The sequence below is a fragment of the Molothrus ater genome, chromosome 14 (assembly GCF_012460135.2).
Source record: "Molothrus ater isolate BHLD 08-10-18 breed brown headed cowbird chromosome 14, BPBGC_Mater_1.1, whole genome shotgun sequence".
Lineage (NCBI taxonomy): Eukaryota > Metazoa > Chordata > Aves > Passeriformes > Icteridae > Molothrus > Molothrus ater.
In genome coordinates, this window is record NC_050491.2 from 7014579 (window position 1) to 7040695 (window position 26117).

Below are 26117 nucleotides of genomic sequence, written 5' to 3' on the forward strand. Positions count from 1 at the left end.
TTTCACTGTTTGGCAATGACACTTGTCTTTTAAAAGGTGTAGTTTTATAATTCAAAACATTAAAGGGAGTCTATCAGGATTTCTATTACAAACCCTGGTTTTAGAGGTTTATAACTTGGCTGTTAAAAAAGACAAAAACTGAAACTTGGGATATAAGATCAGAGCCAGAGAGGAAGCTTCTGCATATATTGTCTTGAAAACAGTATATTTTTAATGTTACAGGAATGTGCACCAGCTGAATTAATTTTAATACAGTTTTGTAGACTCATAGGCTAGAATATGGATAAGAGAGTCTTTACATACTAATAAAATGTCTGAATTATTGTTCTAAAATCTGCTACTGCTCCTTATAGCTGCTTCATAGTCTTGAGTCCATAGAAATAATAATCTCCTGAGTAACTAAGTTTGCTTTACTTGAGCAAATTATCAAAGTGAAATCAAGCAGGATTAAATGTACCTGTAAGTAGAACAACAGGATTTTTCCTCTTCACTGTGATGCACCTTTGCTTTCCCCAGTGTATGCTGGGAATATCCTTGTTAATGTCAGTGTAATTACTGGCAGTTTGCAGAAGTGAAAGAAAAAGAGGCAAATCAAGCCCTAAATATTTGGTTTCTAATATGTCAACGGTGGTTTTTTTAACATGCCAGATTAGCTATTAGGGACTGCCAAGATAATGCATGTTTTACATTTTGAATAAGTAGGTATTTGCATAATAAAATGTATCAAATCTTAAGCTCTTACTCTCAGGTAAATAATATGCCTGTTAAATAATTAAAAACATGGTTTTTACATTCTACACTTCATAAAGGGAGGAAAAAAATCTAAAGCAATCACTCAAGAAAAAAATTGTGTTCACTCAACACTTGATCCATGTTAAACCCTGGAGAGCAGAGGACTTAGAAAAGGAGCCACCTGCCTCTGCTCTGCTGTGCCCAAATCATCCTGCAGTCTGACAGCATGTCCTGAACTACACAGCTGCAGCTGCATGGCAGAATAAATTCTATTTAAAGAAATATTATTTAAAGAAGGGAGTCTTTCTTCATAGGAGCCTGGATTTATTTTTGTTTTTTTAAGAAAACCATGCAGCCCAGTTGTAATCACTGCTCCTCAGTCCAGCAGTTTGTCTGTTCAGAGTGCACAGAACAAAAACTTTGTTTACCCACAACACGTGAACCACTTAAATCAGGGAATGGCAGCTCCAGGAGTGGCTCACAAAAGGGCAGGACCTGCAGGGAGTCAGGTGAGGGCACAGTTTATCCTGGGGTGGCTGGCACTCCTCAGCATCAACAGCCCTGCTGCCTTGCTGCTCCTGCTGCAGGCTGGGGGACAGGTAGACCTTGGCATGGAAGCAGCACCTGAACTGCTTTTGGCTGTGGAAGAACCTGGAGAATATGTTATATTAGATCTCCAATATATAAATAGCTTAAGTCAGGTGAAATTAATTCCACCACCTACCACCAAAAGTAGAGTTTAATTCACCGACTGTTGCATGCAGCATCTTGTGGCAGCCAGTGAGACTGATTTGTCCATTTAATTGCTGTCAGTGGTCAGACATGGACAAAAGGATTGCCCAGGTGAGCAGCAGGCTGGTACAGGCTCAGTAAAGCTCCATGGACAAAGACACAGTTCTTGTGGGCAACAGCGGGTGCTGGATGTACGTACAAAGTATGTGGCTGTACACACAACCCCTTCTCAGTGTAGCTGCTAATATTAACATAGGTTTTTACTGTGAGATAACAAACAGAGGGAAATTTTCCTCACTTTTACTCCTCCCTTCATCAGAAGCACAATTTTCCCCTTTTGCATTTAGCTGTGTCTGCCCTGACTATCTGCATCAGGCACCTATTTGTGAAAGCAAGTGGAGCATCAAAGAGATTGGGACTATCAGAGATCTGACTGTCAAATGTGTTTTAATTTAGTGGTAGTGCTGAAGTCCCAAAGATACACAGATCTTTGTGATTGATCACATTGATCCAGTCTGACTAGAACCCCAATACCCAAGAGCAGGTGGGACAGGATGTGGAGGAGGCTCCCAGCTGGGTGGTGCAGCTGCAGCCTGGGGCTGGGAAGGGTGCTGGGGGCCAGGCAGGGGAGAGCAGCTCACTGCCTGCACACCATTACCTCCCTGTAAATGGGAACTCATCAGGACTGCCTGGATACCTTAAAACTTTCTTACGCAAGGCTGAACCCTATTACTTATTCCAACACAAGTACCTGTGAAATTGCATTAGGGCTCAGAACAATGATTTTATGCGATGAATTGATTTTCAAGAGACTAATGCATAGAATGGAGTGTGCTCAGTTAAAGGAAAAAAAAAGGCAGAGGAAAATAGGAATACTCAATCCCTGATCATCCAAATGCTGGACAGCAGCAATTAAATAGAGAGGGACGACCAAGTACACAAGATTCATAAATTAATGAGCCCAAGAATGAAAAAATCTGTGAACGTGACCTTTCCTGTATGTAAAACCATTTTCTATATAAAATATATTTATGAGAACGATTTTGAAGATATTATTCAAGCCCAAAGTACTATATGTAAAACATTATATATTACTTTATACTTCAGTACCTATAGGCCAAGATCTTATGCTTCTGTTCAACACTCATCCCAAATGTTTGCAGCACTCAGCCTAGTTGGCTGGATATAATATCATTAATATGCCCAAGAATAGTTCACCTTGTTGGCCCAAAAAATTGGTTGGTGATTTACTTAAGGCCTCCAGATTTTAAGTGATGCTTTCTGTTGAGTTTTACATGGATCTCTTCATTATAGAGCACTGCAACCAATAACTGTTGCAGTTGGAGAAGAATATCTGATTATTTTTGGAAACATTTTAACTCTCAGTTTCTTCTCTCTCACCTTTCTGACAAGGTATGCAATGAGACTCAAGAATTTCACAGGCTCTTCTGCTACAGAAGGGGACAAGAAATTAGCAGTTTTATGGTAAGTCCCTTTGCGACAATGAGAGAAGCAGCTAAAATCTTAAGGAGGACTTTAAAAGTACTGAATTGCTTAAGCAGCTTACAGAAGATCATTATTCTTGTTTTCCATTAAACTATTAAAGGATAACTAATGGATTTCTTCAGCAGCTGACTAAACATTTATTCTTCTAATTTATACTCTTATCAAGATGGGATTTTAATGCTTTTGACCACTTTTTTTTTTTTCTCCATTTGCTTATGTTTCAAAATGTAACCTTAGAACAGAGACTGCAAAATATAGGTCAGCTTTTTTTTTTTTTTTAAGTTTATAGGTTTCATTAAGCAATGGAATTAACATAATCCTTTCCTAATTACCACAGCTACCGATGCTTATCACTTCTCTACTTGAGAATGTTTAAACTAAAGAAGGACCATGCTATGAAGTACTCCAGATCTCTGATGGAATATTTTAAGGTAATCTTTATTCTGTTTAATTTATTGATATGAAATGAAATTCATACCAACACTGAGAGCTCTCACAAGTATACTGCATGACTTAAAAGTCCCACATTTAACCTCTCCCCTGGGAAATGCAGGCAGGATGGCTGCCAGGGAATGGGGACAGAAGTGATTTGGGGGATTTTTTGATTAGTCACTTGATTCAAAGGACCATACTCAGTAATTCTACAAAAATAACATTATTCTCCACACCATGTAATGTTTATGCAAGTTTCTGATTTTTTCAAGGTTTCAATGTGCAAGTGATTATGGACTGACCCCTAATGAACCATAATAAAGCAATTATTTGGGCTGTAGTTAGTTAAGTTTAGATTTTAGATTCAGTGAGATTTCCTGAAGATTATTGCAGTTTCAGAGATTTATTCTTTTATTCCTGTGGAACTTCAAATTACCTTATCTACATCTCGAAGGTTTGCCTTTACCTTAAATTGAGTGGAGATCTGATGGTCATGACTTGGGGATGTTTCATTTTACTTGGTCAAATGCTGTTTACCCAGTAAGAATGACAAATCCTCACTGTTCCTAGATCAGGAGAGAAATAGAATCTTTCTTCAGCTGTGAGGTTTTGATATTTATATTTCACTGGTTAATGCTGTTTGAAGCATACATTAATTCTTTTACTTTATTACTACATATTATTCTATAATTATGTAATTATACTGGCTTGTCAGCCCATCAGTCTTTTATTGTTGGTGTTTCCAGCCCCTCTGAATTTGTTCAAGGCTTTGACATATTGGTACTGCAAACCAATAAAAACCTTTAACACTGCAGTTTTCATGTTTTCATGTAAATGGTGATAAAATGGTCCTTCTGCTGTAAAACTCCAGTTCTGAGATGGCAGCAGCCACAGTCCTGACTACCCATGTGTCCCCTGTGTGTGTCTCTGTGCAGCTCCAGTAATGTTAGTCCTAATCTTGTGCTTAAATGGAGACTCTCTTGTACCATTAGGAGTGCCTGTGTTGTGCTCATGGAGTTTTCAGTCAGGGATTTGCACAACAAATTAAATTTGAGCTACACACATTTGTAACCTCAGCATTTTCATGAAATGTATTCCAGCCACTTCAGATTTTATCCAGGTTGAATGTAGATTGTATCTTTAAAAAAGAATTATTAGACAAATAAACCTTTTCTGCAGAAAGTAATGATTTCTTTAAAAAAAAAATAGGCGGGAGCAAGAGAGATTCTCTGTCCTTAAAGCCGCTTTATTTTCTCTAGCTGTGCAAGTAGGTAAGATAAAGAACATATTTACTACTCCCAGCATAAGAAAATGTCCTTCAATGTAAATTAAAATAAGAGAAAAAAATAAAAATGCAATAAAATAGAGGAATCAGGAATGCCAGGCATAGGCATGCAGTTGAAGCAAAGTGTTTCAGTTAATGTTACAGTGTGTGTGCTATGGGCACTGTAACTCACTTGCTAGAAGCAGGGTTTGAGTGGATACAGATTATATGTTCAGGTTCTTTCTGTAATAGAGGCACAGGAGGAGAAAAGAAAAGAATGGGAGCTATTAACTATGTGTTAGTTTTGTATTGCTGCACCATTTTCTCTGTGTTCACTAGCAAGAATCTGTAATACAAATGAAACAGATTAACTGTTTGAATAGAGTTGTTATTCAAACTTTTACACAATTTTAACTGTGAAAAGCAGCCCACTGTTTACAGCAGAGCTGGGGAGGATTTTTTCAGCTAAACTGTTCTTTATATTTTTCCTCACAAATGCCACTTTGTCCAAATTGAAATCATTTGTGGACAGAACTGGTTCTGATTAATTTCCAATTAAAAGCTTCAAAATGATACTTTTAACATTTCAAAACAGAAAATAGCCATTTAATCATGAAAGCAATTTTGAAATTTAGAGGCAACTTGGAGTAAAACACCACTAAAGTGATAATTTTTTAAAATTGAAATCAGACCTTTTATGATTACAAAAAGTGACATCCTGTGATGTTTTTCCTCTGAAAGTTTGAGGAAGATTTTCATGTTTTTTAAAATGTGTTGTCAGTAGTCACTGAAATATTTTTGCTAAATATTCTCATTATCAAATAACTGCTTCCCATTGAGATCTAATCTTAATCTTGACAGAGGTATTATTTGTCTCCAGGTACTGTTGGGAGCAACCCCCAGACAGGAGAAATTAACAATAAAAGCTTCTTCTCCATTTCTGAGGAGTTTCCAGGGCAGTTTATGTCACTCTTTCCTCATAAGCTCCATATGCTCTGTGCTGTGAAACACCCCCAGTCATGCCCACATCCTCTGTGACAAGCAGTGGCTGCTGTCCAGGAATGGCCAGGCCAGTGCTGTGGTTTGGACAATGTGTTCTGCTTTGGTCAGAAATGTTGGGCTGTGAGCTGTGGTTTAGAGTCAAGTCTGTGCTCCACTGTCTGTGCTCCACTGAATCTCTGTGCCTCCCATGCAAAATAGTGATTACAGTGACCAGATGAGGGCTGTAATAACGTGGGAAATACTTTGCAGAGAACTTGTAAAACTTGATTGAATTTTCACTGTGCGTGCTGACTTCTCAGCAAGGGAGCTGAATGATTGTTTTCAGAGGGCACACACAGATAGCCTCAGCCCTGATACTGCCACTTTGTATGGGAACTAAGATACCAGTCAGTCTGAGCAAGGCTGGAAAGACCTGGGCTTTATTGTTGCTCGGCAATCTTTTTGTACAGGGTTTTACAAGGTGCTACACAGACGTGAAAGGCAGAATGAGTAAGCAGGTAAGGAAAGTCAATTTGTGCAACTAAAATAAATAAAAACAAAAGCATTCAAGCAGATCGTTACTAAAAATTTTATTTATACTACTGTCTGAATCCCAAGCCACCTTCCTTAAGCAACTTGGGAGGGATCAATTTCATTAAAACATCAAGCCAAATTATTTTTATTTCTTATTAAAATAGTGAAGGTCCCTCTAAAGATAAGCAGTCATTTTCACTCTGAAGAACTTACTTTGTAGAATAAGTTTCAGTGATAATTAAACCACTTCTTTGGGACCTACATCTGCTTTTACTGGAATTTATTCTCTCTTTTATCAAATTATTTTCAAGCTACTGGTTGGAACCTACCAGTCATCCACCAGCCACTTAATTGTGGGACCAGTGTGCAGAGCTTTTCTGCTCCATGCACTGTAGCTCTTGCAATGAAAAGGGGGAATGTTGAGCCTTGTGTTATCAGTATTCATGTACTTGCATCACCTGTATTTACATTTTGGTTTTGTACTTACAGAACTCTTCAAAAGCCTCACAGGCCCCCTCCCCTTGGGGCGGCAATGGAAAGTGAGTATTTTCTCCTGGGTACTTCTGTCTGGGAACAAGTGGTTCCAAGAGGAGAGGAAGTGTTTTTCTGCCTCTAAAGGCAAAGGACAGGTCATGGGATCAGTGTTTTGAGAGCTGCAGGTGTATTTCAAACATGTCTAATGTATAAACTGTTCTGGGCTACAGAATTCATCATACAGCTGCCTTGGGCTCATGGGGGCGAGGGGCTCCCACTGGACTAAGTCAGATCCCCCTGTGAGACATCCAGTGTGGGTAGGAAGGAAGAGCTGAATCACACCTTCATCCCTGCAAAGCCTCCTTAAATCTAAAATCAGACATGGTGGGTCTGTCCTGAATACTTTGACAGTTTACTTCTCAAGCCAAATGAAGGCCATAAAAATATCAGTTAATTAGCTGGCAAGTGCCATGACACTTTAGGAAGCCAAAGTAAAGTTAACCTTCATTGCAATGATTTTTCAATGATTCGTTCAGCAATGAAAGACCAATGAATATTTCATTGATATATGGTAAGTGCTGTTTAATAAAACTGAAGGTATATAATAGTGGTGAAAATGTGAAGGCACTTAGTCAGCCAATTATCAGTGCCTTCATATTAACGTTAAAACACCCTCACCTCAGATATGAAGTCAGGGTAATGCAGTTATGATCAGAGGAGGTGCATTGCTGCTGCATCCTTGCCTTTATCTTGCAATAGCTGTTGCCAGCTGACACACATTTCTCCTGCTTCTTTGTCCTGGTCACACATCCAGACACAAGTAAGACAAAGGTGATGACTTCACCTTTTTTTCCATCTTTATTTAAGTAGGCTACATTCTAAGTGAAAATGATTATTGTTAATGGTCTCTTTCTGGTGGTTCAGAAGAAGAAATGGCTATTAGACACGCCAGGGAAACAAAGAAGGAGGGGTTGAAGTTTAGCACACAAAGAACTGAAGTTTTCAAACAGACTTTTTTTCTCAATTAGTGCAAAACCAAAAATTCCAACATTTTGCTTAAAGTGAAATATTGCCTCAAATAATTGAAAATATTTTGGGGTATAGATATGTATATATTCACACCCCAAACACTCAGTTATTTTGAATAGGTATATATAGAGCTATTAAAGTATAGATTGTAACATAAGCTAAAGTGATTAAATAAGAAATCACTTTAAATAAAAACTGAAAAGATATTTTAACACTGGAATAGCAACTACTAAATTAAATTATTCATTATGTGCCAGTTTTTCCAGGCATTGAAGTGTCAGTGAAACCTTGTATTGTAATAAAAATACATAAATGTTAACATAAAGTTTTAGTGATCAAATAGACCACTGGAGCATAACATCTCTTTTGTTCCTTAAGAAGGGGCTTGTGCATAAACATTTCATGAAGCAGAAGTTATCCTTTTATTCCTGTCCTATAATAGACCCCTATGAAGTGTGTGCTCTGCAGGTGATGACATCTCCCTCACTATTTAAAGGAGCTATTAGGTGTCCAGGATTGAGAATAAGTGGATTTTGACTGGAGGAGAAAATTCTTGTCTGGCCACAAAGCAGGCAGCAGAAACCCAGCCCCCAGGTCAGCACCACTTCTAACATAACACCCAGCTGATCAGTCTGTTCCCACTAACTTTGGAGATAAGGAGGGAAAGCTCTGAAAGTGCGCATCTCTGTCCTCTATTCAGAGCAGGAAGCACTTGACATGTGAGAGTAACTGAGTGACAAGGCCATGTTATAACAGCATTATTGTGACACCTGTGTCCCAGCACACAGAGAGCACAGCCCACACTCAGGCCTTGTGTCCCCTCTGTGTGGAATCTCAGAAGAAAGCAGCTCTCCAGCTGGCCCAGAGCTGCCATCTATCTCAGGTGGCTCCTCGTTCCTCCAAGGTTTGTCACAGACCTGGTGCTGCCATTGGCAGCTTCTGCTCTGCCTTCCCCAGGGCTACTTGCTCTACAGTTTCCTCTTAATCCCCTGCAAATTTGTGTCAGATGTCACACACCACAGAAAAAAGACCAAACACCTTCCAGCATATGGCATCACTGGAGGTGGAGCAGCAGCCCGGTGCAGGATGGGGGACAGTGGGGTAATCTCAAGTATTTTTCTTTAACAAAGCAAAGCTTATCATTGCCATGGTGTGTAGTCTAGTCAGGATCTCAGATCCATCAAAAATCACAGCTTGGCTTACTGGAATTTCTGCCTCCTTGTTTGAAAGGGTTATGAACCTCTACAAAGTTGGCCCGTGTTCCATCCTGGCAATGAAACAAATTTTCTCTGGTTTCATTTCAGAAATGTTTCCCACCTCTAGCGACAGAAAGCACAAAATACAGAGATTTAGTAGACTCACCACAGTAATAATGGCTGTGCACAACAGGGTAAATCCAATGAACAATGTGCTTTATTTGGCAGAAGTGCGTCAGCTGGTTGTAAGTGGCTCTAACAAAATACTCTTGGTCTCCTCAGATACTTATCATTTTTAACTGCTCCCAGACCTAATCTAGTATAGTTCAGCTCTTCTGTGCGATAAAGACACTGTGGCAAGTCAGGTAACCAGGATCTTTTGAGACTTAAAAATAAAGTATTTGTGCATTAGGACATGCTTAAACTCTAACCCATAAGCTGGGTAAAAAGCTACAAGCTGCCAAATCAATGTGATCTCCAGCTTTGGAAAAAGAATGTATCACAGGAGCCTGTTGTTGAGCACAGGTAATAGCAGGCACTGCTGGAAAATCTGCAGCAAAAGCTGTTGCCATCGATGCCTTTCAGCCCAAGGCTGTGGTGCTGTATCAGTCTGTCCTGCAGCACCTGGAGGTGTCAGCAGGTCTGTGCCCTGGCAGGGCCATCGACAGTGGCCTTTAAAGCCAAAAGGCCAAGCCCTCCTGTCCTGGCCTTTGGATCAGCTCAGTGACTGGGCTTGATGCTGTTGCACAGCATGAGGCATCTACAGCTGCATGTCCAGGGAGGGGTTGCAACATCCCTGTCTGGAGAGTTTTGGTCTCTTTGCTTCATGCAGAGAGTGCCAGGAGTGTCTTGGCCCTGCATCTCAAGTGTGTTCCACAGCAAATAGAATGCTTTTGTTTAGGCAAGTGCTTCCAAATGGGTGAATGAAATTACATCCAGCTGGGGCTGGTCACCAGTGATGTTCCCCAGGGCTTGGTACTTTTTCATGTCTTTATTGATTATCTGGAGCCCCCTTGATCTTGAAAGAGATCAAGGGCACCCTCAGTCAGTTTGTGGATGACACCAAGTTGGGCAGGAGGGTGGCTCTTTTTACTTCTCCCAAGTAACAAGTGATGAGACAATAGCCTCAAGTTGTACCAGGGGAGGTTTAGATTGGAGATTAGGAATAATTTCTTCCCTAAAAGGGTTATCAAACACTAGAATAGGCTGCCCAGGGACTTGGTTGAGTTGCCTTCCCTGGAGGTATTTAAAAGTGTCTTAATGTAACATGGAATGTGTGGACATGGGCTACTGGTGGACTTGATAGTTCTGGATTAACTGTTGAACTTGATGATCTTAAAGGTATTTTCCAACCTGAACAAATCCCTGATCCTATAAATTTTCAAAGAGAAAAGCTGTTCTGTGAGCATTCAGCACTACACAGCTCTAAACAAGAGCGTGCTGTGCTGACCGCTGCACTGCCTGCAGCCAGCAGGTGATTCCTAATTGATGGTGTTAGAATTAAAGGAAAATCTATATTAGAACATTAGTGCCTCACTAAGTAGGTAACTTAAAACACTGCGCTGTGCAGAACTGTGTGGATGAACAGTAGGCAATTAGAGCAAATCTCCATAGCCTTAAAGAATCCTATAGAGATATTCATAATCCTGCAGTACCCTCAGGTCCTAATACTGCTCTACAGGGTGCTTTTAAGACTTGCTCTTTACTTATTGTGGTGACTGTTTTTGGAGCAAACTGTCATTGTGGTTTCCAGAAAATACTTTGATAATAAGCCAATATTGCACATTGAGTGTTTTCTAACTGCCATTGCAGCTTCTGGCAGCAGGTAGAAAAATCATTACGGCTATGAGATGCTTCTTTCTCTGAAAGATTGCTCTATTTTTATGATAGATTTTTTTTTAAATAACTGGTTCATTTAAAGGAAGAATTAAATCCCTTTTTAATTTCAGTCATTCCCAGTTGATAAGGTGTCCTTTCTCATGAAGTCAGGAGGTACCCCTGCAAGCTCCCCCTTTACTGGGGTGCACTTTTCAGGTGCATTTAGGACAGCAGTGAAATGGGGAGGTGTGAGGGGAACTCACTCTCTCTCTGCCTCTTGCAGGAGCACAGAAACCCCCTCGCCCATGTCCCTGAGCCCATCCCCTGTCAGCTCTGCTGGGAGCAGCTCGGGCAGCGCCGGCTCATCCTCGGCGGGGACCATCACCATTCCCCAGCGCATCCACCACATGGCTGCCAGCCACGTCAACATCACCAACAACGTCCTGCGCAGCTACGAGCACTGGGACATGGCTGACAAGCTGACCAAGGAGAACAAAGGTGCCCCCTCTCTGCTTTCTCTGTGTCCCCTTTGGCTCCCCAGCTTTAGCTTTCCCGGTGCTCTCTGGATTCGGACCCAGAACCAGCGCATCTAGGAGCACAACTGTGACAGCTTGAGCAAACAGACCAAATCTGCTTGCTGGTGGCTGTAGCCAATGCGTATCTTCTCTTGTCAGGCACAGAGGGGGATGTGTGACACATGCTGAACATGGGGTTATCAGAGCAGCTGGCAAATAATTTAGTGAACACAAGCCCCAAGTGATGAGAGCTTTTAAGTCTGCAAATTCGTTCACAGTTTCAGCCTCTCGTAGAGCACCGAGGTTATTTTCAGATTGCTCTGTCAACGGGTTTAAGACTATTAAAATGCTAGCTAGTGTAATAAGCAAACATTAGATGTGTTTGTGTGGGGAGTCCGATTAGGAGATGTCCACTGAAAGCCATGACCTTGACTCTCCTTTGAATGGATTGCAGATCTGTTTGTTAATTCCTAACAACAAAATGTAAGTCTTTACCACAGTCATTTCAAAGGAGTTTTGGCAAGCAGTTTGTGACTGGATTGTATCAAGTATAGTGGAGTGACTGAGATATAACTAAGGGACAAATTTGGCCTGTTGTTGGCCAGCTGTGAGCTTCCCCATGGCAATATAATTATTCAGATTCCAGCTTTTGGCTTACACAAATCACTGAGAAAGCTTCCTTTGACACTAGAGGTAGAGAGCCTAACTAGGAAATAGTCTCATTGTGAGTTGGCTCATTCTCTTAAATTATAGTGAGATTTCAGATGGCCGACTTGTCCTGACAAATGTGCTTGTTCTATGCAGTTTGATCTTACTCCCATTAATGTCAGTGGCAAATTTCCACTGATTTAGAGAAACTGAGCTTGAGATTTATAGAGTTTTATGTCTGAATGGTGGGTCATAATGATCCATCCCTGGATGAGGAACAATAATAGGAGTTCTGTCCAGTCCTCCCCACTGCTTCTTGTCTTTGTTCACATTGATTAATTTAGTAGCAGAGCAGTCGTTTTGGATTTTTTCCATAGTTGCATCCATTTTCACAAAATGTGAAAGCGATTCCCTGTCAAATGTAATGCAGAATGTTACAGTGGGAATGCAGAAGGATGCCCTGATAGGAGGAAGAGATGGTGATAATCTTGTAATTAGCCCTGTGTGTTGTGGAGTTGTTAAATGTTCTACTTGGTATTAAATCAAAATAGCTCAGGCATTCAGCCAGCAGACAGAAAATGTACCCAGCCACTGCTGTTATCAGTCCTAGAGCTGGATGAGAAAAAACCTGCTGATTCTCTTTCTGCATTTTCCTCCCTGCTCTCTTCTTTGTTCTCATTTTGATTTATGATCAAATAAACCCAATTCTGCAAAGCCATATAGGAATACTCTTTATTCAGATGAGCAGTCCCTTTGACTTTGCTGGGACTGGATGCATGAATAAGGGTTTCTCACATGAGCAAGACATTTAAGGTTGTGACCTGTTCTTTCATATCTTGTTTCACAACCTGCAGACACGTTACAGGAATGCAAAGTTCATGTTACTTCAAATTTCATTTAAGTATTGTAAACCATTGGAGAGAGATCAGAGTTTCCTACATGCTATAGCATGTCTGCCTTTATATATTTTCTGGAAAGATACCTCATTTCTAATTAAGTACTTGATTTAAAGTTGCATGCTTAAACACAAATTGCAATTTGAAAAATTCATGGTGTAGCAAAAAGTATATGAGAACTGCTGTGGTACTCTGCAGGTCTCCATCATACCACATGAGGAATTCTCTTTTAAAAAGGATGCATTCAAGACACTTTGACATGAGAAATGGTGCAGTGTTTCATGAAAACTGGATGTAGTTGTTTCTCTAGATGTCATCTGCACCTCTCACATAATTCAAAGCACCTTTATCTGGTTGGCTGGAACAGGACTCACACTTTCTCTGCAGTGATCACCAGTCCACCTTGCCAGCTGTCTCAGCTCTGGTGCACTGCCCAAGCTCTGCTGCACTGGCCTGTGGACTCAAAACGGCCCCATGGCAGCAAACAGGACAGTGCAAGCCCCAGACTCTGCTGTGAGTCCCAGGTCATCATTCGGCCTCTCTCAGGAGCTTGGGCAGTCAGTTCTTTACAAAAAATGAGATTTTTCCCCTCCTGTTGAAATAAGAATGATGTCAAAACCAAAAAAACCCACAAACCTGCAAAGAAACCATGATAAGATAAAAATTTAGTTCCTTAAAAAAAAAACAGAACAAAACAAAAACAACCAGATTCAGTCACTTTTGTGAGTTTTTGTGGTCAGCTCTAATTGTTCCTGTTGCCTTCTGAATCACAGGGTGTGTCTTGCATAAGAATATGTCCTTGATGATCTGTCCTGAGATGGGTATAAAACTGTGGGCCTAATAGCAATTACCTCTGGGTCTTACTGCTGCCATGAATGTTTCTCAGGTCATGCCCATGCAGTCACAAGGAATTTCCTCCACACTGTAGGAGCTGTGCAGCCGCCCCTTGTCCACGGCTGTCAGCTTAGCTTTTGTGCTGCTCTGAGTCTGCTGCACGCTCCCAGTTTGAACTTGACTCATGTTCAGCTGGCTCAGAGCAGCACACAGAAGCCTTTCTTTGTCAGCCTGACAAAAGATGTGCCATTAAAATAAAAATGCATAGCAAGAGGGAGAGCGGCAGAGCTGTGACCCGCCAAGCTGATCTGGTTTGAAGAGGAAAGCAAGAACATGCTGCCATGTACCTCTGGTGGAATCCCCTGGTCCATGGAGTTGAGAGTGTGGGGAGAATAGATGGAGTTTGGCATAAACCTGTGTCTGTAGCAGGCCAAACTAAACTGCAGATTTCCCAAAGCCCATGGGATGGTTTGTTGGATCACCTAAAGTGGTGTTGTTCACCATCTATAACATCAAACTCTCAGCTGACTTTACAAGATCAGATCATTTTTTTATGCTTCTGAAGAAAGCAGGACTTCTTCTCTATAGTAGAAAGCTACCAGCTCTGTAGGGAGCAAGACCTGTTCTCTCACGCATAAATTTATTAAGTGGCTTCAGTGCTTGTAGCTTTTTCCAGAAATGTTAACCTGAAACTAGGCTTTAAGGTGAATTCTCAGTGTTTAAAGCAATTATTGTTTATTTGAGCCTAGAATGACATCTCTAGAATTCAAGCACGATAGTGCACTATTTCATTTCAAAATGTATTGATTTTACACTGGAGGAGATGAATGAAAGACAGAGAAAGGAAGATTAAAAGTAGCTGCTGGCTGCAGCATCTGAACAGCACTGGTGCTAGCCCTGAGCTCTCATTATGCTTGCCTCCAGCCAAATCACTTTGTGCTCTGATACTGCTGTAGTTCCCAAGCTGACCAGGGTCAGGCTGTCAATACTTGGATAGAAGACCTCAAAGCAGCACTTACTCGCTGAAGAAAGTACTGATAATGATTTCATACCCAGCATCTGCTTTCTTGAAGTGCAGCCAATGCAGTGCTGGCTGGCTCAGTGCACTGGATTGCAGACAGGGTGAGAATGTGAGGGCTCAGCCATTCCTCACTGTGATTGTTGGTTGTTATCTGAGCTCTGAGGGGCTTTAACTGAGAGCGGGTTCCCACTTGCCTAAATATAGTGTAAGTGTTGGATATGTGGGAATGCCTGTGCCCCAGCAAGCATAAAGAACTGTGGGAGAATACAGGACACAATTCAGTTCTCCATTGACAGCAATTAGGAAAGGTCTGTTGGCCCTAACAGGATTAGTCTTTCACCCAGAGAGCATCTAACATGTGACATAAAGTAAACTGGTGTGTCGCTTCCTAACTGGGGCTCTCTGTTTAGTGACCTCCTGTTAACCCTTCCTGACCAGGAATCCCATGGATGGGATTCTCCCCCCTTAGAGGTTCTTAGAGACCCTTAGAGGTCTCCAAAGAGTTATTTTCCTGCTGTGTTGTCTCTCTCCTCTTCCTCCCCAGCTCCCATCCCACACTCATCCTCTGGGCCTGCAGCTGCAGCAGGATGAGCAGAGGGCCAAAAGTGCTGCAGTGTCAGTAACAGAAATTAGAGGGTGGGGAAAAGAGCAAGAAAGGTCCTCTAGTCTGGAAAGATCCAGTCTAGCCCTTCATGTCTGGGGAAGAGTACAGCATGGAAAAGTAATGCAAGATTTCATTGCCAGCTATTTAAATCATACAGTTAGCAAAACTAATCTTGAAAAACTGACAGTGCAGATGATCAGAGTTAAAGGAAGACTACTGACAACCACTCATACCATCCTGTGGTAGACTTCCAGCATGGATAATCTAATTTTCTTTGTTTCAATATATTGTTGTAATTTAAATTCTTTCTTACACACCACATGCTCATGTACACAACTGTCCTTAGAACTCACTAATTACACTGTGCTGCTTCTGAGTGGGAAATCATGGTGATACCTCTGTTTCTGTACCATTGCCTGAAAAAATGCTTCTGTTTCTTGTGTATTGCAGAGTTCTTTGTAGAGCTGGACTCAGTGATGGGACCCTTAACACAACACAGCAGTATGACCAATCTGGTTCGTTACGTTCGCCAGGGACTCCACTGGCTCCGCATCGAGGCTCATTTGTTGTAGTGACTGCTGCCCTGCTCATGACATCCCCATTCTTCTACCTCTACCAGCGCAGAGACGATCACTGGTGGAACTCCACTCATTTTTGGAAGTTTATTCATGTAACTTCATTTTTATTGCCTTTTTTAATATCCTATCTATTGGAAGTAGAAGTCACCATAAATGAAACTTATGACTCAAGAGCAGTATGTGTTGTACCATCTAATCATCTTTGACAATTTTCTATGCCTTGTGTCTCCTGGATCCTGCCATCCTTATGTGCTTTATGGAACGGTACATTCCCTGCAGTGTTGTTTTAAGTCCATGCTGCCTTCAAGTGAAAACAAAAAAAGCACTTTGAGAAGATATGGATTCCTGAGAAATAGTACAAAGCGTCTTAAATATTTGAGGGTATATATGAGAAGTCCCTTCTGAAATAAATTAGTAGAAGTTATAGCTATTCATTCAAAATCATCTTCTGAACCTGAACCAAGCTTTTCGACGCTTAATTCTGGCATCATTACCTGACTCAGTACATTCCTAAGATTTCATACTCCCTATGGGTTTAATCTCTAAAAGAGAATGTTGAATATCTTACAGGTACATAATGTAAGATCACCAAAGGTGTTAAGAGGTAAAAGGTTGAAGGAATGCCTCATTAAAGAATGATGACACACTATGCAATGAGGTTTTGATATTCCATTCTTCCTGTTTATTGTTGGCTTAATAATTTCAGTAGGCAGCAGAATTTATTGCAGTTTTAGGCAGTTTCAAAATATTAGCTTTCTTAGTCTTATCTACCATTCCTGTACTAAATCTGTGAATTTTCTTTCTGTTTTACTGTTTAGTCTCAAACAAATACTTACCAAGATTTTTCTTCATAAAACAATCTCTCCTTGCATAGTGACTCACTGAAAGCAGATTTTAACAGGACTGCTGCACTCTAAGCATTGATATTGTATGTAGAAGTCCATTAATAAGTGTATGCAGATTCTTCATGAACTATCTAGAAGTTTAACTAACCAGCTACTGTTGAAACATTATAATTCCATGTGGCATCAATTTTCACCTGTTTTGTTCATTTCAGAGCATTAGAAACGAACAGTATTATCTTGCTATCTTGAAAACATTGTCAAATTAAATAAAATCACCAGATTTACCCAAAAGCAATATAACATTTGTTTAATAATGGCCATGAATACTTCAGTCAGATTACCTTTTTTCCAAGCACTGCATCTGTTTACCCATGCTGTCATGTTTTGGACCATTCCTCTAATGCGTGAATAATAATGAGACAATTCAGATAGAATTTCAAAGCAATTGTGAATAAATTGCACCATTTCACATTTGCTCTTTCCTCTTATTTTTTTCCCTGTTATAAACTGCACTGCTCTTCTGGTGCCACTGCAAGAAGCGCTGGTGCATGAAACAAAACAAAATGAATTTATATCAATAATTCACAAGACTTTAAATGGTCTCATCTCATTCTTGATATAACGCCTGCATACCTTACTGAACTGTAAATTCCATTTCTATAAACAGAAAATGCTCATAGCAATGTAAATATTATTCTGTCTCATCTCATTGAAATAATACAATATGTGTATTAAATGCCATCCAGATATTAGTTAATTGCAATTACCTTCTGCTATATAAATCTGTATATTCTTTAATCTGGTGAGTTACTGGATTCTACTCACTGGGTTGTGACCAGATAAATAGGATAAATTTGCATTTAAAAGGTTCAGACTGTTAAGATTTTTAGAGCAGGCCTTGGATATTTGCAATAAGAGCAGCTTAAGGACTCTGCCCAGTGCACATTTAAGACAAACATTTCAGTAGCTGTTGCATATTAGCTCCCTGTAGTACTACCTTTTCTTAAAAATCAATAATTCCTAACATTTTGTTCCACAAGACTGTATTGTACACATAGCCAACGTGCATCATTAGAGAAATCATCCAGTGTAGGGTTTCTGCAAAGGACATTTGCAGAACATGCCCATCCTGTATTATCTGCACATTCCTGTTCCTGAAGTGGTTGATTCACCCTTATCTGTTCTCTGAGGGTTTCAGTAACACGGCTGAAACCTGAATCTGACACATTGGTCACGCCAACCTGGCCCCAGGAGCTAATGAATAAAACCACAGCAGTGAGAACTGTTCAGAAATGTAGATGAATGATGGTGGTCGGGGTTTCTTTAAAGACAATGAAAATGAAACATTTTAAATATTTTTTTAACAGGTTGGGTACTTGAGATGAGCTAAGGTTGGGCTGATTTTGTCATAAGCCAGAGTTTTCCATTCTCTTTGCAAATAACTATTTAGTCTAATTAAGTGCATTGTCATCACTTGCTCCTTTAATGTAGATTGAAATCCAAGACTTCCATGCATTTACAAGGGATAGCAATGTCTTGAAAGACAGTCTTCAGACACAGGACCCATCAGAGTTTGCTGCAGTCCCTCAGTGATCACCATATATTATCTTTTCCCCGTTGCTTGTGGTAAACAGGCTCCTATCTCTAAATTTACCCCATGTTCACATCTTTTAAGGAATTAGCCCTCCTGGTTTTGTATCCTGTGACTTAGGTTGAAATGTATGCTGAATCAATGGCATGATGATAATAAGTCCAGCAGTCAAGTCTAGGATCACAAGCCAACTTACTATTTAGCAGTCTTGTTTCAAAAGCGGCTTAGAAACAAATTAAATATGGAGAGTAAATTACTGTCTTATCCCTGGGGATGATGCTTCTTTTGGGTTAGTTATTAAGGATTATTGCACTTTTACAGACACTATATTCATCTCATTTCAATTGCCAACATGTCATCTTCGTGGAATCATTTTACCCCTTAAAATATTACTTCCAGCAGAGCTAATCAAATAAGATTGTTTGTTTGTTTCAATCCATGGGGAAGCAGCATGTCTGTCCTTGGGCATTTGTAATGTCTGCACTTAAAATTGCCCAAATTAAGCTTTCAGACTCATGAACCAAGCACCAAAAATTACAAGATTGGCTTAAAATTGTGGTTTGGTTTTGTTGGTTTTTTTTAAATAAACTCTTTGGTTCCTGTATTGCCTTCTGGATTATGAGCTTTGGGACTGGTTTCACAACACATTTTCAGGCATTTTACAAGCGTGCCAAGGGCTGGAACTGACACATTTCTTTTTAATAGTGATAAACTGGAACAGTGATGTAATCTCTTGACTTCTGTAGCTGGGTTTAAGAAGGACACCAAGCTTTGTAGAACACTGCCAGAACTGACACGACTGTCATTTGTGTCCCATGCCTGAGGTTTGGAGCAATATCAAGAGTTCAGCAGTGAAGGGAGCAGGCCTGTAAAGGGCTAAACTCAGGCATTTGGGGGGCAAGACCCAAGGGTAGCAAAGTCCTAAATGCTCAAGAGAGGCATTTACATAGCACTTAACCTCCACTTCAAGGGCTGCAGCAAGTCTCAAGTATTTGACAATGTGCAGGCAGAATACCCAGCTCCACATGCAGTGAACATCTCCAGCCATGTCATGTGTGTTGGGTGCTCAAAGCAGGAGCTGAGGGAAAACCTTTTTGTGATCGTGTTGGTGGCAACTTTCACGGCTTGCATCTTAACTTCACTTTTTCTTACATATTCTTTGGACTTTCAGTTATTTAAATAGTCTCTCTGTGAATAGATTGACTCATTTATAAATTATCTCCTTTGAAAAGTAGAGACAGATCTGTTGATAGTTATGTGGGGGATTTTAAAAAAGAGGATTGGAGATATTCATTCCTCCTAAAGAAACAAAATAAGCCAATTGAATCTGGAAATTATTTTCCATGCTTTTTTAAATTTCACAGATTTTATTATGTTCTTCTGTTATGACAGTTTAGATTCACTGATGTTTTTAGGTACTTTGGAAAAAACTGTTTTTATCAGCATTTAATGCTGTCTAAATCCAATTATTCATTTTGTGAGTGTAAATTAACAAATAACAAAAATTGGGCTGGTAGGGATTCTGACTTAAGTATTAACACACTTCATTACTTGGAGCTCAGGAGAAACTCCATGCAGCATTGAAGCAAGCCCAGGAGTGTGAGTGTGTGTACACATCTGTGTGGATTTATGTGTGAATTTGCAGCAGAAAGTTCCTGCTCATTACTTCATAGCACAGGAGAAAAGATATGGTAGCTGTAAACAGAAAACACTCCTACCACTGCTAGTGGTAGTGGCATTATTCAAGTGTTCCTCTGTAGTCTGTGCATCTACTGCCTCTTGCAGACATAATGTCATTTTAGTCCTGTGGTCCCTAAAGTCAGTGTAAGAACGAATGTGCTGTGTCAGTGTGCTGGTTTTCAGGTTAACTCATTTCCATAGACCAGTGTCTTGAAGTTTTAAAGACAAAATATTTAACAAGACACCAAAGAAAATCAAGTTGCCGTTCTGGAGCAAGTGTTGAAATGTCCCAGCTGTAGGCAGGCTGCAGACAGAGGGCTCTTTGCAAAGGGCCTTTCCTTCTTAGCATCTCCCTGACCTCACCTGAATGCACTGGGAGTGAGGCAAAGGGGATGAAGATGGAAAACTAATCTACTGTCCTTATGAGATCTTCCAGCTTTACTTTACAGCTACTTTATAAATACAAATAAAACAAATCTTAATCTTGGGAGAGCTCAATTCCTCAGTTTCCAGCAATCCTCCTGAACTTCCATGATATAACCAGGGCACACCAATGCATAAAGGCATTCTCTGTTGTCCAATGAGATATGTCTATATGGGGGCATATTTTGGTTGATCATTTGATATTTTAGCCTAAATGTATTGGCTAAAAGCTATTAGGGTCTCCTTCATGACTGAAACCTATCTGCCACTGAATGCAAAATGTTCCTGCCTGACTTAGAGAGTAGCCATCTTCTCCCCAGTACCCTGTCAGACCTGCCTTTCTGATGGACTTCATAGCTTTCCTTAAGCCATTTTGTTTCAGAGATGTTTTGTCTTCCAAGATCAGTTATTCTGATCATCTCACACCACTTTAAACCTCTTGTGGTAGCTGCTGAAGTCAGGATAGATTGTGTTCAGATCTTGTGTACAATTCAGAGGAGCCTGTGGCTCTATAGAGAGATGAGAGCAAATTCAGGTGCAGATGAGTTACTGCATAAAGCTGGTGTCACATGAGAATCAAGCCTGGCCTCATCAAGAGGCACAGCAGCAGAAACACTGTGATGAAAAGCTGTTCCCAGGACCACAAGGTGTGTAGTGACATGTCAGGCAGCTCACTGGCACTGTAATGGTATTAGGCAATGGTAAAGATGTCAAGAGTGGTTTAAAGAAAGTGGGGCAAGCTGCTGTGCTCTGGCATTGTGAATTTAAGCTGAGTGTGCTTCTTGGGAAAGGGGACTTATTACTGTTGATGTGTCCTGCAAAATAATACCTATACCATGGTATGCTGTGAAATCAGAATACAGCACCACCACTGCCAATTCTTCAGTGCACCTCAGAGTGCCACCTCATGTCACTGAGAGGTAATTCTGGTCACTACCTGAAGTCACCATCCAGTTAAACCATTATTTTTTACTTTATTTTTACAACAGAAGCAAGGACCAAGCCCAAAGGCCCAGCAGCCACCTTGGGCAGCATCGTGTGACCTGATGTTGCCTCCCACAGGCTGCGGAGCCACACAGAGCTCCTGAGCCCTCAGCCTGCTCTGGGTGTTGGACTGCTGCAGGTGTGTGTGGTGTGGATCCCACACAGCCCTGTCTGCTGCACTGGGGGAGCAGGGCTGAGCCCAGGAGGGACCCCAGCCCCACCGCCTGGGGAGCAGAGCTGGGGCTCTGCATTGCTTCAGGCCTTGGGCCTGCGCAGCTGCAGCTGCACTGGGGTTTGAGCACTCCCTGGTACTTCACTGTGCCTGGAAATGCCAGTCAGGCTGACAGAAGTGGCTCACAGTGACAGTGTAGAACTCAGCCCATACCCACTGCACACAGAACTGGAATTAAAATCATGGTGTCCACAGGATCACTCATGTTTACAGGACTCCAACTGAGTTCCACTGATGCCAGTCTAAAAAGGCATATGAGTGAACAATGCAGCTGTTTGACATTTGTTTTCTTCTTTGATTTTAACTGAGTTCCTCTACCTGCAAGCCCCATAAGCTCTCTGTGCTAGATATGTTTGCTCACAGCTGTGTGAGTGTCACCCTTTTGTACTACCATTGAAAGACCCTTAAGGTACAGATAGCCCTAATTTCCACTCAGTTATTTTCTTCTCAGAATTAAAAGAAGGTCTGATTCTGAGGTGAATTTAATTGTTTTATTGAACAACAGTAGCTACAGTGGACCAAAATTTGAGCTAAGCAAATGTAAAATAACTTGGCTCAACTGGTGGAATTCATGGGACCAAATTCTGCTGTCATGTGGCATTAGTGCAAGTCTTACAGATCTTGCTGAATACTGTTTATCAGAGGAGAAGCTGGATAATAAAAATGACATAGCCTTCCTGGAGTTGTGTGTATTAGCCCAGTTGCATTAACCCAATTAATTAATGGAATTCCATCCATTTTTGTTCTGGCTGAGTACTCATCTCAGTGAAAGTAGTTCAGGGTCTGTTACTAGAGCTGGAATAACTGCAAGCAGATCTGCTCTTCAGCCAGACCATGTGTTGGCTCAGCCCTGGCTCAGGGAAACCACCACTGACTTCATGACCAGTAACAACATTGTGGACTCAGAGAAGCTTTGACCCATGGCAGGAGACATTTACCCTTGAATTTATGAAATAACTGAGTAGTGGATAGCAACACAAATGTTTTATTTATAGTAGAGGTAGAGTACAAGTTCTTCAGCTGCTGTAAACTGGAGAAGGAGTACTGATTTCAGTGGAGTTAATCCAATATGCACACACCAAGGAGCAAACCCTCTAATCCCAGACAAATTTTTGCCAGTATATCTCTATGCAGATAAACTCCCAAAACTTTTATCATCATACCTTTTTACTGATCATGCCACTGAAATGATTAACATACCATAATCCTTGCCTGTGAGGAAATACTGTACATTGCAAAGCTGTGCAGTGTAGCACATTATAAAAGTGCTTTAGACCACCTAGTCTGGAGATGCATTTTCAGAAACGAGACAAGCAGAGCATCTTTTGATCTGATGTCAATGACACCTCACTCTGCACTTCCACAGCTGAGTTTTTCATACAGAGTGATGGCTGCATGCTTCTGATGACTGTGGGCCAAAGCTTCAGCTGATGTGCTCTAAGTAGCTCTGTGGATGTCAGTGCTGATTTACACCAGCTGAAAAACCAGTCCTCTCCCTTTTCATACTGGACTGCATGCCCTGATGCAGCTTTAGAAATGCACACTGAGGCTGGGCCTATAGTGAACTATTCTTTTTCAGCACCAGATAATCCCTGCTAAAAAAATTGGAGGGCAATTTCTGCTTGCCACCTAGGCTTGCATATGTTTCGGTTTTTGCTAAAGGCATGTTGCAACTTCATTACCTCCCAGTTTAAATACTTCCTGGCATCAGCATTAGCTTGCATAGAAAAATGGCAAATAAATTCAAACATGTCATAAATGCTCTCAGTCTAGAGATGGAATCTGTTACTTTAGTTCAAAGACACTGCAGCAGGCTAAAGTGGTTTTTCTAAGCCAATTGGGTTCTGTACATATAGAAGTCATGGCAAATATTTATCTAGGCCAAATTTTGCTGTTCTTCCCCTGAGCATCCTGGTGAGCAGGTTGCTCCACTGAAGTCCACAGAAGTAACTGTGAGAATTGGTGCTCAGCACACAGATTGCAGGAGCAGGCACTGAATATGTTAGGTTGCTGCAATCAAGGGTTTAATTTTAGCCATATGTATCATTTGAGGACACTTAAAAATTATGTATATTTTATCCAAGCTGACAGTCCTTGTATTTCCATAAAATATTGTATAACTTATTCCTGTCTGTATTTTTGACATCTCTGGATTGCATATCTTCTACTGAATCTTAAATGCTGTTTTTTTTAAACCCACATTCAAAAGGTCTAGGACATACCATCACAGAATATAAAAACAAGTCAAAGATCTGGTGATGTTTTGCTTTGGTTTTGAGCTCTCCTTCAGTTTGTGTTTTGGCTTGGCTGTGGTACTCCCAGAATTTTGGAACGGCTCAACTCAATTCAAGTTTCTTCCTGTCCTTTAGAAAAAAAAAGCAAAATACGACAAAGGTTCAGGAAAAGCAATCCCGGCAAACTTGGTGGCTGTTTGCTCTTTCTAGCTGTCCTGATTTTTTAACCCTGCCATGCTGGGAGTAGTCTAGTCTGTGGGTTCTCTCACCCACCATTTCTGGCTGTTGTGGCAAATATTATTATTTTTTCTTTTTTTTTTCTTTTGTGTGTGTGTGTGTGTGTGCGCATGTATAATTAACCAAAATATCAGGAAAATTTATATATGCTTTCTTCTGGTTCCTGGAAATAGAGCAACATTATGACCTTATGGTCTTCCAGCAAAAGTCAGATTTAATTTCTGCATTGCAGTGCAACTTAATTAGCTATTGGAATTAGATTATGGTTTACTAAATGGCCTTTTACCTTACATTCTTATGTTCTTACTTTTTATTTACTATTGAAGTAGCCTCTTCTTTTTCTCATGTGTGCAAGTATCATATCAATAATCATTGCAATTCCACAAGGTGTCTTTGTTCTGAACAAGCATGTTATTCTTGTAAAGTTTTAAGTATAAGTTAAGATGTTTTGTACAGACCAAGGTAACTGTTAAACTGTCAAGCAATTACTGAAATGTTGTATAGTTAAAAAAGTTTGATTTCTTTTGCTTTATATGTATAAAATTGTATCTTGCCTGTTTTGCTTTGTATTTCCAACGTGTTGCACAATTATGCATTTTGTTTACATTTGTTCCTTCTTCAGAAAAAAAAAGAAATAACAGTAATACTTTATGTACAAACATTTTAAATGTACTTTTGTTGTTTTTAAACACAATGTCTCTGTATAAATAATATTGGTTGAACTGGTACATTCGTGTCTCTCATAGAGGGATTAATTATACTGCCAGTGCATTGAATTATTTAAAAAAAAAAAAAGTAAAATAAAATTTTTATGAAAATGTAACCCATTTTATCACTATAAATTATTCTGTCTTCTGCTATTTTCTCTTTCTCCTCCCAGGACAGAATAAGTATGGTACAGTAAGTACTGTTTGTGGGAGAGCTGTCATTTCTTTTAATTTTTAATCAATGTTTTTGTGTCATTGTGGCAACTTAAAATGACTTGATGTTAGAAAACAATGTAGTGCTGGTACCAGTGTGAGGTAACAGGATCAATAATGTGCTTTCCCCATCCCTGAGCAGCCTCAGCTGCAAGACAGCAGCCTAAATCTGTCTGTCCCAAAGGCAGCCAGAGAGCAGCGGGGCCAGGCTCCCAGGGAGGGGTTTTGGACAAGCCCAGGGCTCCAGTGTGACTGAAGCTGCGCCCCTCAGTGTCACTGTCCCTCTGCTGGGGTGAGCAAAGCTGCGCCCCTCAGTGTCACTGACCCTGCTGGGGTGACTGAAGCTGTGCCCCTCAGTGTCACTGTCCCTGCTGGGGCCCAAACTGGTGCCCCTCAGTGTCACTGTCCCTCTGCTGGGGTGCCCTTGCTCCCCGGGGGCTTCCTGGCATGACAGAGCTGGGAACAAAGGCCAGGTTTTGTATCATCACTGCAGGATTAGCTCTGAGAGGCAGAGCCACGAGTACCAGCTGGGAGGAGACGTGAAGAGCTCCCTGGAGATGCTGGCAGAGTGATGGGGCTGCCCAGTGCCAGGCTGAGTGCTCAGTGCTGCTGCTGCTGCTCATGGGGCAGCTGAGGTCACTGTGCCTGCAGGGAGAGAGGAATTGCAGCTCTCCTGACACAGAGCCCATCTCAGGCTGCTGTCCCCAAGCTAAAGAAGCCATTGCTGTTGTTTGTCTGTGGCCTCTCATGCTCACAGTGCTGCTGAAAACATTAAAACATTCCCATCAGCCTGGAGAGCTGTGTGCTCTGGGGGTGCTGCAGCTGGAGGCAGCGGGAGGGGACATCTCACCCCAGACAGTGCTGGGGAGGGGGTGCTGAGCCCAGGGTATAGATGGTGTCACAGCACAGTTCCTGGAGAGCCACAGCAGTAGGTGTTAGTCTGGATTTGAGGCTGAGCATCTGTTGTCATGTCCTCCTCAGAACAAAGGGCCAGCAGTTGGTGTCTTCCAACTTCTCAGCACTACTCTGACCCTACGAAGCAGATTAAAGCTCTCTGGTCTGAGCAGACTGAGGCTTTTGCAGTTCATCATCCCACTTGTGTGAATAGTCACCTGTAAAATGGGTGCTGGAGCCCCAGTCCCTCTTGGGCATAAGTCACTTCAGAGGGAAATCTGGA

The 26117-nt window shown here is 41.0% G+C and overlaps 1 protein-coding gene across 6 annotated transcripts in view; it reads left to right on the forward strand.

Annotated features, from left to right (window-relative positions):
• AFF2 (ALF transcription elongation factor 2) overlaps positions 1–24843 on the forward strand; it is a 332307-nt gene extending 307464 nt beyond the window's left edge. For 5 of the 6 annotated variants that reach the window (XM_036401947.1, XM_036401950.1, XM_036401948.1 and 2 more), the window contains 6 exons: positions 2878–2949; positions 3308–3401; positions 6118–6165; positions 6671–6720; positions 10982–11196; positions 15667–24843. In XM_036401947.1, coding sequence (XP_036257840.1) covers positions 2878–2949; positions 3308–3401; positions 6118–6165; positions 6671–6720; positions 10982–11196; positions 15667–15788 — 601 coding nt within the window. In that variant the 3' untranslated portion in view covers positions 15789–24843. The remainder of the gene's footprint in view (positions 1–2877; positions 2950–3307; positions 3402–6117; positions 6166–6670; positions 6721–10981; positions 11197–15666) is intronic. The other variant, XM_036401952.1, reaches the window with a different exon arrangement.
• Positions 24844–26117: the final 1274 nt, after the last annotated feature.